The 14,205-nt window shown below is 36.7% G+C and overlaps 1 protein-coding gene across 2 annotated transcripts in view; it reads right to left on the bottom strand.

Moving 5' to 3' along the window:
- Syn1 (Syntrophin-like 1) overlaps positions 1-14,205 on the bottom strand; it is a 227,341-nt gene that overhangs the window by 19,732 nt on the left and 193,404 nt on the right. For both annotated transcript variants that reach the window (XM_077419600.1, XM_077419601.1), the window contains exon 5: positions 5,630-5,853. In XM_077419600.1, the coding sequence (XP_077275726.1) occupies positions 5,630-5,853 (224 nt within the window). The remainder of the gene's footprint in view (positions 1-5,629; positions 5,854-14,205) is intronic.

Below are 14,205 nucleotides of genomic sequence, written 5' to 3'. Positions count from 1 at the left end.
CTTTTGAGCGGGGCGCTCTTGAGAAAATGTCGCTATATGAAAATTTCCATGCCGCCTCTCGCTATTATATTCGTAAAACCGCGCGACATTCTATTTTTTCGTCACGCCGTAATGTTTTATACATAGCGGAGAAGCAAAGTTTATTTTTCAATATTTTCATCAACATCAAAGTACTACTCGTGATAATTCTCTTCGAATAACGGGATAAAAATGAAACATTTAATTGCACATACATAAAAGTTGGCGAAGGTAAACGGTGTCGGTTGATGCTTCTTATTCTCGGATGATATATCCGTTCGTATCTCAACAATAATTCTTTTAAGTAAATTGAAATATCTATATGCTATCTTCGGTCGGGCTGATTTGTTGTAGCCTAATAATATTTGTGAATTTTTATACTTTTTTTTTACTCAAATTAAAAGGATGCTTATTAGCATCAAAAAATTAAATCGATTATCGATTTAAGTAGGTTGAATTTACTATTCCAAGCGAATAACTTCAAGACCAACCAAATTGGCAAGAATCGGTCAAAGTTTCACTTATAATTAATTTTTTATTAAATTATTATAATATTATTAATATATATATCACACACACACACGCTAATTAAACAATTCTGCTTTATTTTTTATTGCACTCTCCTATCTTTAGTCCTGAAACAAAATGTACCTAACCGACATTGTGAGAATTGTTCACCAAAATCAAGTTATTACTTTCATAATTATAATTTTGGAGTACATAAATTCAGTGGAATGGAAAACCATTAGCCAATCCATTAATTATTCCATACGATTAATTATTCTATCGCAACACGGCGACGGACGGTTTAAAGAAGCAAGAGATTATTCCTGAACGGCGACGCGGGAACGATTTTGCTCAAAGAATTTCAAGTTAGTCGAGATTTAAAGTGGACTTTCGCGTGTAGTTCGCGACACAAATTATCTCGAAGTCAGCTTTAAAACTAAAGCTCCTTTAAATTTTTTGTAAGCCGCTTTCCGCGATGCTGAGTCCCGTAAATGAGATTCACGATTGAGGCAGTAAATTGAAGCAGCGTTTTCTGCAAAAAGCAGCAACATTTCCCAGAGAAATATCCGGGCTCGTGAAACATTCCGAGAAAAGTGACAAATACTTGATGACAGTTATTTCCAGGAAATAAATTTTTTATTACTTATTGTTTAACGTGTGTTACACGTGCGAAGATGCTTGAGCGGCGTCAAATGATGCTTAAAGCAAATATTAACGGAACTGTTCATTTTTGTAATATTTTTCAAACAACATAAAAAAATATTCTCTCTCTAATTGCAAAGTTTTGCAGTAGTGCCAGTTCAAGTGTCGAGATTCTTGGCAAATATTCACGCAGACGATATTTCGAAACATCTCGAAAACAATTAAAATCGATCGTGAGTGGTCGAGATCAGTGACGTAACCCGACACTGATCTCGACCACTCACATTGGTCGCGGTACAAAGTTGGCTGACTAAACATCCGCATGCAGTAAATAAACAAAACGTCTAAATAAATCGATCGTTTGAACCTATATTAATACAACGATATAGCGGTGATCGCGATCCGTTCGAGTGTGCAAATAAATAAATAAAGCAGACAGATAGTGGGTAAACGTCCGGGAGGAAAGCGAGACGTTGTATATAATCGATTGTATCGCCGATATCGAGATGGGAAAAGAACGGAAATGGGTCGCGGGTATACGTCGTCGCAATAAATACACTGGAAAAAATATGGCGGAAACGACGTCCTAAAGATAATGTAATATTGTCACATCGAGAACGGCATCGCTGATGGGATTCGAGAGAATCGCTCGTTCATCAGGTAAACAAACAGGCTTTTATTGAATTCACATGCGTATCGCCTTTAGGCCACGCCATCGTTCGTCATATTTTAAATTTGAGAAACGGATCTCATCGGATGCCATCTATCGAATGATCTGATACCAACTTCCTTAACACGCTTAAACTGTGTTGCTTTTTTCCGTGTTATTTTCGCTCGTGTATTATTATCAACGTGTGTTGCATCGTAGAATATGTGTGAAATAGTATTTCGCGTATTGATTCAACACGCTTTATGTGTGTTCGAATTAACGTGTTGCTGATATTGCTTCGAGAAAGTGTGTACACCTTCTAACTATATGTTGAAACTACACGCTTAGGTGCGTTGCAGAACGAATAAGTGTGTAGTATCAACACAGAAGTCGCTCAGTACACGTGACAAAGTGTGTTATGCTTTATTTCCACTCACAATAAACGCACGTCAAACACACTTATTTTTTGTAGTGCGACGCTGCGCGAGTATTGATTTTATAATTTGATATTATGCCACAATAATAAAGAGATAAAAACACTGTCTAGTTTCAATTTATAGGATTAAAATATATCCATATTTAACTTTCGTGATTTATTAACGTCTATCGTATTTTACTATAAAAACAAAGTCCTGAAAAAAGTAATTTTTATTTCCGATGACAATCTGACGAAAAATAAATATTGATTCGACACGATGTCACACAAGCCAATAATATATATTATATCTCTAATAACACATGATCTAATCTGTATTACCATGCATCCTATTAATTTCAGTCCGTTATTGACAAATGCGCTCTGCCGAGATATTTGCTCACTCAGTTATTTACCAACCCCGGCAATTCGTCATGAAAACCCGAAACCAATCGTGATTAGTGCGTGTAGTATGGCCGCAATGATTGCGAAAGGACGTTACGCGGAATTAATAAACGATCGATGTGTATTTGTTTAAACATCGATCGGTTTAAACCGATTCACTCGTCCGTGTAAAATCTCATTATCCGCATTCCGATAGAATTCTTGTATTAACGTTATCGATATACAGATAATATGATAGAACGTAACAATCACCAGTTTCACAAAAACTGTGGACTTTGATGGAATTGTTCACAACTGTTTCGAAATGTTTTTGGATTAAATTGGATTTCAACAATTTTCCCCTCATTAAAAAAAAAATCAAAAATAAAAATAATTTCGTGAATTAGCAATAAGCTAATTCTTTCAAATTTGTCCCAGACTTTTACGATATATAAATAACACATAAGAGGGTGGGTACGATCGGTGCGGAGAAAACACAGGCAAAAGTGCCGTCTCGATTACGCCGTCATTCCGATAAGTAGGTACCATCCAATTCTTCCAATTTCGAAAACTTCGGCGATACATCCAGCATCGCTACCTTTTTATACGCAATTTCGCAAAGATGCGCACACGATATTCACGATTCAGTGGCATACTATCCGTATGTTCGAGGGTACTTTCGATCACGTGTACATTACCTAGATGCATACGTATAATCGGCATACATGTATAAAACTGACGGGTGATATAGTTTCACTGATCCATTCGCAACTAGATCCTTTCAACGCCCATTCAGGGCGACTCGGGCCAACGCGGCGAATAATTAGATGTTGCCCGTTGAAAGCTCGGATCACGTTTACGCACGCAGTTAAACGACACATTCGTGATTAGTATCGGTATAATGTCGCGCATCGGCACATTACAAAACGAAATCGTCAGAGACACAGAGCGACACACGCGAAAATGATTTCGCGAGCCGCGCACGTAACGAGCATCACAATGACATCACGCGAACAGTCGGCCGGATGTATAATAGTCTTAATTAAAATGGCGGTCTAACGAACATCGTTAACTGCTGTAATCCGACGTGCCTCATTGATAATTCTCCGACTGTACCACCGCATACGAATAATGCGAGGGGATAGAGCGTGTGTGTTAGAGTAGATGTGCGTCCTAATACATATATCTCGATTTTCATTTTTCTGATGGCGAATGTGCAGATTATATGAGACACGTCCAAATTAAATAAAATGATAAACAAAAAAATGATCAATTATACTATTATTACGATATACTTTTATATTATACTTTATGTAAGTTTTCCATTAAGGTTTAATGTTTATATATTTGTAGCAAAATTCTGTTTAACAAAAATAGGATTGAATGTTATATTTTTCAGATATTTAATACTAAATGTTATTACAAAAAAATTTTAAATTTTAAATTTTTATGTTTGTGTAGCTCGAAAAACTCGTATTCCAATATTCGTGTACGTTAAGAAAAAATTTCTGAATAAAGTTTTGATTAAGAAGAAAAAAATCCAGAGATAAATAAATCCCTCATTTATTATAAAATATTAAGAGCCACGTGAATAAGCACGGCAAATGCGAGCCAAAACACCGATTTTGCGCAGACAAACCCTTTATTAAAATAAACTCCCGGAACGCTTTGTCCGTGTTAATTATCATTTTCAGCCATACAATTTGTCTTTGGTTATTAATATAAAAAACAAATTGCGCACTAGCTGCTCATTTAGCCTTTTAAATCACTTGTATACTTGGCCAATTAAATAAAAAATTATAGATAAATAATTAACTTTCCTGATGATGTACTTTACACCATGTATCTGATATATTAAAAGTACAATAATTGACAGAAAATGAAGCGACAGTCTTCTTGCTGTGAGATAAAGTAAGAAAACTACTGAGGCAGCAGACCTATTTCTCTCGTGTCAATTTCCGGCTTCACTTCGCGGACAGAATTCTGGGTCTAAATATGACAAAATGTTGGAAGCTCTGCATTTATAGTTGTTGCATCGCGCGCTCCATCGGGAGATGGTGGCTCGTCATGCGGAGCCACTTTCTCGCACGCGATGCTGGTGAATTTTTTACGCTTAATTTCCCAGTAACCTGTACGACGGCAGCAGTCTCACGCCATGCCACGCCGACGTGAAGTCGACGAGACGTACGTGCTACAACGTGACGCCCGGTCGTAGTGCTCGTTGACGACGCGATACGTGGCTCGTTTCGCTCGTAAGCACGTTCCCGCTTTCTCGACCCGTAGTCCGTAGTCGATACGGGGGAACGGGCGCGATACGTGAATCGTCGTGTTAATGACGCCGATGGCGGATTGTTATACGCGACTTCGGTTCGTAAGTGAACGAGCACCGATACGGGAACAAAGACGTACCAAATATCGAAGTAAATATGTTATAAGATATTCTAAATAAGACCAAGACTAACATTGTGAGTTTTACAATAAACGTTATTATTTATTTATGGGATCGATATGGGATCGTGCTTTCAGTTAAATTTAGAAATATTACGAACTATTCGAAAATTTCAATTATATAGATGATTCCAATGCGAATCATATACATATATTGTCTATAAAATTATATTTGCGGTTAATACGGCAAGAGTACGGTATTATCATGTAATTAATATTATTTTTTCATATTAAAATATTCTCCTATTATCCACGTGTTAAAATTCAACCTAATAATAATTATATTGTTAATTGAAAATTATATTCCAACGTTTCGATTCGAAATAATTCGAGTCGCTTCGATTCGATTTGATTCAACATCAAAAATCCTTGAGTCGCACATCTCTATAGTTAAATTATCGTAATAATCTTTATTGATTGTGTATATACGATATACGATGACTCTTAGTTCGTTTTATTTTTAAATATGAAAAACAATATTTGCTCGAGTCGTTCTCTCGTCGTTTATTAAGAGAATTTGAAAAGTAAATGTTCGTTTGAAATTGTAAATACTGCAGAAGACTTACCGTGTCGCGATGAGGGGGCAGGTAATGCTCGGCGAAGCCCATGCTTCTGGGCTCCAAGGCGCGCACTCATACAATCTAAGTTCCCGGCCTGAAACTGCACCAAAGACACTGCGCCATCCGCCGGTGCATCCAGCGGCAAGACCGAATCCACTCCCGGCTCCTCGCGAAGTGCTCGCACTACTTCCGGCCCCGTCCTCGCTGCTCTCACTACTGGCTCGTCCATTCTGCAAGCACATGCAACACATTTATGTCATTTATAGTATCAACAATTCTTATCACAATCAATTTATATTATGACATCGACAATAATATCATATAATGTAATATATCATCACTCCATTTGCGATAATAATTGACGAGGAAAAGTAAATAGTATAAGTTCTATAAAAATAAACATGCTGTAAATTTTATAGTTATAAAAAAAATGTATTTAAATAATTCAAAATTTAAGATTTGAAAGTTCAGCAATTAAAGCTCGATCCAAGATTTTAGAACTTGGAAGACTTTAAGTTAGGCACAGTATAAAAGAAATAATAAGAAAAATAATTAAAAAATAATCAATAAGTTTTACATTTTTTACAAAAAGTAAAATTGCATTTAGATTATACGATATTTTATATGTAATCATATTTATATATACAATTGTTACATTTATATAGGCAATTTTTTCTCATTTTCTCATTTCAACTTCAGTTTTTTTATTTAAAAAAAACAATGCAAAAATTATTTTAATCTTTTTCTTCTTATTATTTTTCTGTATATATACGAACAGAGAATTATACAAGAAAAAGAAAACACATATGGATATATTTTATATATATTATTTTTCCCGGGTTATATATCAAATATGCGTGAAGAATTGCTAATTGATTATGAAGATACTTCGATGAACTAAAAAAAAGAATTGAAGACAGAGAAATCAATATCGTAGAAAAGACGACGTAGTCGAACTCTTTCGTTCTATAACTGCAGCATATGATGTCAAGTGGAACGAGACATTCGGCTACAATTACGTTATTGTACAATTGACGTTTATCTTGTTCGTGACGTGTATGAAAAAAAAGTACGATATTCTTCCGCTCTAGATAATGGCACTCGGCGTCAATGAAAAAAAAAATAAAAGAAAAAAATCTATGACTAAAGTTTTCGTCATTCATATATATTGCGCTAATAATAAAAAAAATAAAACGCGAGATCCCCTGCGCGGTTTTATGTATACATTGTAACACAAAAAATATTTTGTAATATTACGAATAATATATTAAAATATCTTTCGATATATCTCTCTCTCTCTCGTAACAGCTTGGCACGAGTTTTCTCTACTAACAAACTACCTACTCTACATATTTTCCAAGTTTCATTGAAATCAAAACTTGCCAGTTTGCCTCTTGTTAGGATCGCAATCGCCGTTGAAGTCGTAGAGGAGCAACCTAAGAAGAGCACATTAATCTTAAGCGACTTCCTGCCTCTTTCTCTTGGTGAAGGAAGGATCAAACTTCGTCCTCGGCCTCCTTAAACCTCCGGAAAAGTTGGTGTAAGTAACGGCATAAGGAGATACATCCCCCACGTACAAGGAGAGGGACCGGAAGTTCTGACGAAGTCGCTTTCAGCCGACGTACGACATCCGATCGGAAAGTTTATCCCGGCAGATTAAAAAACTCTCTACGTGGCGACCGTTGAACGTAGTTCAAGCGTATATTTTATATGGAAAACGCAAATGTTATGCACGAAGCAATTGTTTTTAGCATCTTGATATTTAAGCGACTAAAAAAAAACAAAGAAACGTTACAGATAATATAAATACTAATGGATATTAAATACAGCTATATATACGGTGAAATAAAGCTATACAGTCTTCGAAAGTTTTGACACTCGGAAAGATCGTAAAATCTTAAGGATCAACAATTCCGAGAACGTTAAAGGGTCTAAAAATGCAAAACACTGGAAGTTTAAAAGAATTCAATGTCCCCAGAATCTTGGAATCGGAGATTCATGTTCCCCGTTCCTTTTTCTTTCTCGAATCCGTTTCAATGCTCCGCAGACATCACAATCGTCGTTGGCGTCTTATCGGTGTGTGCGCTGCGACGCCGATTTTCTTCCGTGTCGCGGCAACCGTGAAATCGAGCGAAAAGAGCGGAGAAGGGAGAGAAAGAGAGAGAGAGAGAGAGAGAGAGAGAGAGAGAGAGAGAGAGAGAGAGAGAGAGAGAGAGAGAGAGAGACGTCTCGCGCAATCTACGACGAGGGTACCAATGTGGAATCAGGCGAAAAGAGAGAAATATTAAACGGCCGAGAGTGAATACCAAACGCCATGAGAGAAGGGAAAAGGTCGATCGAATAGGTCGGAAAAGTTCGGAAGGCGCGAACGAGTCGAGAGAAGAGTTATCAAGCGGGAAGGAACGGCGCGGCGCGGCGGCGCGTCGCTTATTCGTCCTTTCCCCGATCGTTCCCCGTGTCTCCCCGAGCGGGAACGTTTCCTCGATTTGCATCGTCGACGATTCCGTTGGAGATAATAAGAAGAAACGCCCATGAGAAATTATCGGCAAGCAAAAATGAACGTCTTTTGTTCGGAATAAAGACAGATATTGAATTAAGACAATTTCGGATCGCACTTTAGATATTCCCCGGTCGGAGTGCTTCAATTTTTCATTTTCTAAACCTCAAATCTCAAACCTCTCTATTCATGCAATATGTATGATATATTCTATTATATACACCACGCGTATATGTTTGCATGCGCGAGTGTAAACACCTGAAAGAAAATATATTCAAAGAATGTAAAGAAGAATAATTCATTGAATTACGAGTATTAAATTTGTTTTCCTATATAGTTAATATAGCTTTGCAAACCGGCGTAAAGTGAAACAATTGCATAATCAAACTTCGTACAGGCGGACGAAAAAAAAGTGTACATAGCTATAAAGGGAATAAATCCATTGTAACCGAGCTGAATACTCACTGTGGAGTATAAATCGAACGGCTTTGATTTGCGTCCGGTCGGGCTCCTAAAAGAAGCGATAACACGTGATGTACGAGTTTTTGCATCCTTCCTGTGTGTTTTCGCATGCGGATATCTCGCACGGACAGAGAAAGAGAGAGAGAGAGAGAGAGAGAGAGAAAAAAAAAGAGAGAGAAATTTTTCGTATCTTTCTACATTCTTTCCTTCCCACCATATCGACGAACCTACGCGCGACGTCTGACCTATATCATAAATTCAAATCTGAAGTTCGCTCTATTTCACCGTTTCGTTCCTTCTCGTCAATTTTTCTAAATTGCCTTTACTTTTTGTCGAACGATTATATCTCTCGGTTTATCGGTGACTTCTCGTTTATCGTTTTTCCCTGCAAAACGGTGTACGGTATATAGCTATACACGTAATTTCTCTCTTTGTATTCAATATTCTCAGAGCCGCGGAGCTATATCGAGCGCCATACTTCTGTTTACGAGCCCGCCACAATATAAGTGTAATCGCGGCGATATTTTCACGAGCATTAATCCCAACTGTACATTCATCGGGAAGCCAAGGATTAAAACAAGATTAAACACGGAATATCTCTATCCATACTCGTAGCTATACACGCGCGGGAGAGCTCGGCGCGCGAGAGATGGAAGAGATCTCGCGATCGCGTCCTAAATCATCTCGGATAATTTCGCCTAATCTTTATGCCGGTAGTAAAATAATAATTCCCGGTAAGCGCGGGGGTATATATAGGTGGCAAATTAATAACAAAGTGGTAAACAATTTCGGGACGAGAGGTTTCATGTAAAAAATGCCCCGCACAAAAAAAACACACACACACAATACAGTTACGTCTTGATTAATAGAACAATTAATGAAAAAACAAGAAAATTTTAATCGATCCTGCTTGCTTCTAATTTGAAAATCTTCGTGAATTTATGATGGCAAGCTATAATTATTATAATAATTATACATATATGTATGTATATTATTATTATCTCAAGAAATCGACAATAGTTCCGTATATAATAATACTAAAATTGAATTAAGGTCGAAACTGAATACTATTATTGCGAGCATTATTTGAGAACATATATAACATATTAAACGCATAAATTAATATACTTGGAATGAGACGCTCTTGCAATATGCATTGCGGATTTGAGTTCCTAGTAATATATCGTTGTTAGAATTTCAGAAGCATATAACATTGCGGTTTTAACTTATAGGGCGAACGCGATTGCTCTTTCATGTACAACGATACTAATGGCCAATAATTCTGCAAATTAAAGTCTTATTAGGCTACCTGTATAAAATTTTTATCTTATATTCTAATTTTCTAATTATAATTTAAATTGATTGCGATGGTCTTATATGATTTTGAGTTCATTATAGTATTTTATATAAAATTATAACTTATCCTCTCTAGTAAAATTTAGATCATCACTTTAGTAAAACTGAGATTATAAAAATTTAATCACTAATTTGATTATATGTATTAAGTCACAAAAGTTTTATTTAAAAAATTTTAAGGGTCTTTAAAAAGGAGAGGGAAAAAATACTGCTTCCGTTTATTTAGTTAAAAAATGTGCGTAAATATAATTTATCCGTATTAAAAACATGCATTTCAATTGCGTTACATCGGTAAAAATAAATATGAAAAATTTTCACGTAACTTAATAATGTATATCGCAACGGGAAATACTCGCAATGACACATTTTTCCCCATTTTCATCCGATGCGCGACGTGAGAAACGTGAAAAAGAAATGATAGCTTACTCGAAAACGGCGGAAAATAATGGAGTCGTAAACATGCTTAAATGAGACAGACGACAAAACTCAAGCGTGTTCAAACTCAAATTGTGCGCGAACTGTGCGAGCGGAGGCGAAAGCAGCTGAGAAGCGCGGAGGAATGGCGAGGTGTACGGGTTGTCGGGGTGGCGCATTCGTAAATGTTGCGATCCTCTGAAATCGGCTTAAAATGTGTTACCGGAATGGCTACGATTTTCTCCGGAAATGTCGCTGTTATACGAATTGCCTTTATGCCATGCAGAGAAACCTTCATTAAAAATTTTTCAACTTTAAAACTTCCAGTTAAATACGGATGTTGCATTTTATTTCAATATTTATAAAAAAATAATACTTTTCCGATTTGGTATATTTAACAAAGTAAGAAGTTGTGTGTTTCATAATTTCCTGCATAAGAAAAATTGGTGCCGACAAATATTAGGATATGTAAATGTATAGAAATATTCCTATATATATTTATATCTTACATTTTATACTTTTCCCCATTGTGTGTTACGTTTAATTATTATTTCTAATTCTGATTTCTAATATTTAATATTTATTCTCATTCCCCTAATATGTGCTCTATTGTGCGCAGGGCCTAAGCTATTATCCTAATACCTACTATTCTCGTCCGTCTTTTCTCACAAAAGATATTAACATTTGTAACCGTTCGCTCTTGAAAAGCGTACGTGCGCTTTATAAAAATAACATGGCGAATAAAATCAAAACGTATAAACGAGAGATAAAACGGATGTGCCCGCAGTTTCGCCGTGCTATGGGATGCCGAGAACATCAGCTTTTACTGTACGTATTGCTCGTAGTTATAACCATTATCCTGTTGTGATGCGATCATCCTGTATATCCGCCGTTACATCCTTGTGACGCCGACCCTAATGGAAAGCACATTAGGAGGTATATCTCTCACCTCGTACGAGGAGGGTGAATGCGCGATGGCGGGAGAGAAGCTAGTGTTAGCCAGCTCGGCAACGCTTCCGCGCAAGCGAGTGGAAACGTTACGATATCGTTCTTAAAGTCGCCTGTCCGCGTATTTACGGTTCCGCCGGAATAGACCGAAGATACCCCCTTAAAGGAAAACTTACGATTGAGAAAATGGAAAAAGAGAATAGAGAGAGCTTCGTTCGTGTCCAGCAGGAAAAATTATCGCCACGAGATCGTCGCAATATTCGTTTATTATCCTCTCGCGACCAATTTACGTCTTTAGCTGAAATCTCGCGGGGTAATGAAAGATCTAAATTAAAACTTATTCTGGAAAGAAATTGCGTTCCTTCAAACATTGTCATCTTTTTTCACGGAGTACAAATCGAAAATATATTATAATTTTCTTAAGGCTTGAATTAAACGCTTATATTATATGAAGAAAAATTAAATCAAAGTAACTAAAAAGTAATTCAACTAGAATAGTTAGAATATCATAAAAGAAATTAGATCAGAATACATATACAGATTATATTAAAATAAATTACAAGAATGGTTGATCGTAGGATAATTAGAACGGAAAAACTTGAAAATGGAATTTGCTGCACACTTGTGGATAATAAAAACGCTTTAAAAAATTAATTACAAACGTAAACTCTAAATGTTGAATCGATTTCATTGAAATATACTATCCCATTAAAAGGAAAATCATTCTCAATTGATAGTCCCTTAATAATGTGACTGCTGTTGTTTACGCAAATTTACGCATAATTGCTGAAAGTATTAGAACCGGTGGACCTCGAAGACCTCACTGCCAGGACATAACCGACAAATTAATTTTCCTTGGCAATTCAATTACGGCTTAATTGGGTACGACGGAAATGAGACCACATTAAAATTGCAAGCATCCAGACGGAGCCGGAGATTTTCTCCGGATTTTACCTCATTCGCTTTCCCAACTCGAATGACCGGCGAATTTGATTTTCTTATGCGTCGTCGACGTGTTTTCCGCCAAATTTGAATGCTCCGGAATAATTTGTTTCGCTTTTCCACTCTTATGTAAACAATTCAAGACAAACTTATTGTCGTTTGAATGTTGTATAATATATTATATATTTCAATACTAATAAGTTAAACCTAACCCAACACTAATTTTAAAAAATTATATTCAACCATGCATCTAAATTATTTTTACTCTAATATATCACAACGTTTTGTCTTGAAACTTGGTAGAACTTACGATAGCACGTATCCATTGTAGGTACACACAAACGCAAAAGTGCCGATACCGTATCCCCTATACCTATCTATGCTATCGTGTAGATACACTTACGCGGGTATTGACACACGTATACGTACATGCACACTGCCGCTGGCAAACGAACACGTACACGATCGTCTCTTGATCCGTCGTTCCAGCCGCAGTTTGCTTAGCATTGCTGATGCACTATCCACTTCCGCACGGAGAGTGAGATGGACATCACGGTAGAAGAGTGGAATACAAAGGAGGAGGAAGAGAGAGAGAGAGAGAGAGAGAGAGAAAAAGGAGGAAGGGGGGAGGTCAGAGGAAGGTCCGAGAGAAGATTATGGATGGAGGAACGTCGGTGTCTGTGTTTGAGAACCGATAGTGGCTCGCGTTCTAATTAATAACGGAGCTCCTCATTGCAGTCCGCGGTTTTGCAGGGTGCACCGTATGTGAAAGAGCTTCGAGGAATCGAGTAATCGAAGGGTGAAGAGTCATTACTCCGCCAGAAGGGGCGCGGGAAAACAGAGGAGATTGCAAACTGGAAAATTTCCACCGCTTTGTAAAACAGAATTTGTTGGATTTAATTTATATGTGGAAACTCGATAAAAAGTTAAAAGATTTTATAGTTATGTACTTGGAATACAGCGATATCGTTAAATTAAATATTTTTAAATAGCTATAAGGATTATCAACTTTTAATAGCCATTTTAGCATAATACATTATCAAAATTCTGATTAATAAAGAAATTTTTAAACCATTTAGTGCATTTATCTATTTCTTGCATTTATCAATTTTGTAATTAATTTAACTTAATTAATCACCACTTTAGTTTTACTTAATATGTAAGATAAGAGAGATAAAATACTAATTATTCTTTATTATAATAAGCAATAAAAATTCAACGATATCTTTATTAATCTAAATTTAAATATTATATACATATATATATATATATATATATATATATATATAGTATAACACAATAAAACAGCTTATTCTGTACGTTTCACGATAATATAAAACAAATTATTAAATAAATTTTTATTTTTATATATTAATTATCGTTTCTAATGTTAGTGCTTTTGCTTGAAGTTAAAGTAAATTTGATTAATGCCGAATTACCCTAACTAAATCACTATCGAAACTGATCCTGGCGAATACCTCCTACACGTGTAAACGCACACACGAATTCATGGGTATTTGAGCACGTAGACTCTCCCGTGCCTTTTTCGTTCGTGAGAAACATGAGGATTGAGGGAAAGGAAGGGTCGACGGTGGGTTGAGAGGGTTAAAATAGCGGTTACTGGCGAGCTTTCCCCGAGAAAGGCACGTCGAATAAATACCGTCGGCCGAACGGAACACCACCGATTGGTGGACTTGAACGATCGGAAAAGCATGGGGGGGGGGCGCGCAGAGCACCCTCACCCTATTCTCACCTCGACGATGCTGATTCTGCATTCCTCCCGCTAAGTCCTATTCTTCTTGACCTCCAAAACTATTTCCGGTTACTCGGGAGGACGGAGGATTTTTCCCGTGGTAAGAGAATGAGAGCCAAAGGGGATGAAGAAAGATGGTAGAAAAGGGCATCGACAGAGGTAAGTTTATTGTCGCTCTTTATCAATGCTATTATCTCGCGGCTTAAAGGA

Source organism: Temnothorax americanus, unplaced genomic scaffold (assembly GCF_048541705.1).
Source record: "Temnothorax americanus isolate GAGA-0224 unplaced genomic scaffold, ASM4854170v1 Scaffold57, whole genome shotgun sequence".
Lineage (NCBI taxonomy): Eukaryota > Metazoa > Arthropoda > Insecta > Hymenoptera > Formicidae > Temnothorax > Temnothorax americanus.
This window is presented reverse-complemented; position numbering and strand designations above follow the sequence as displayed.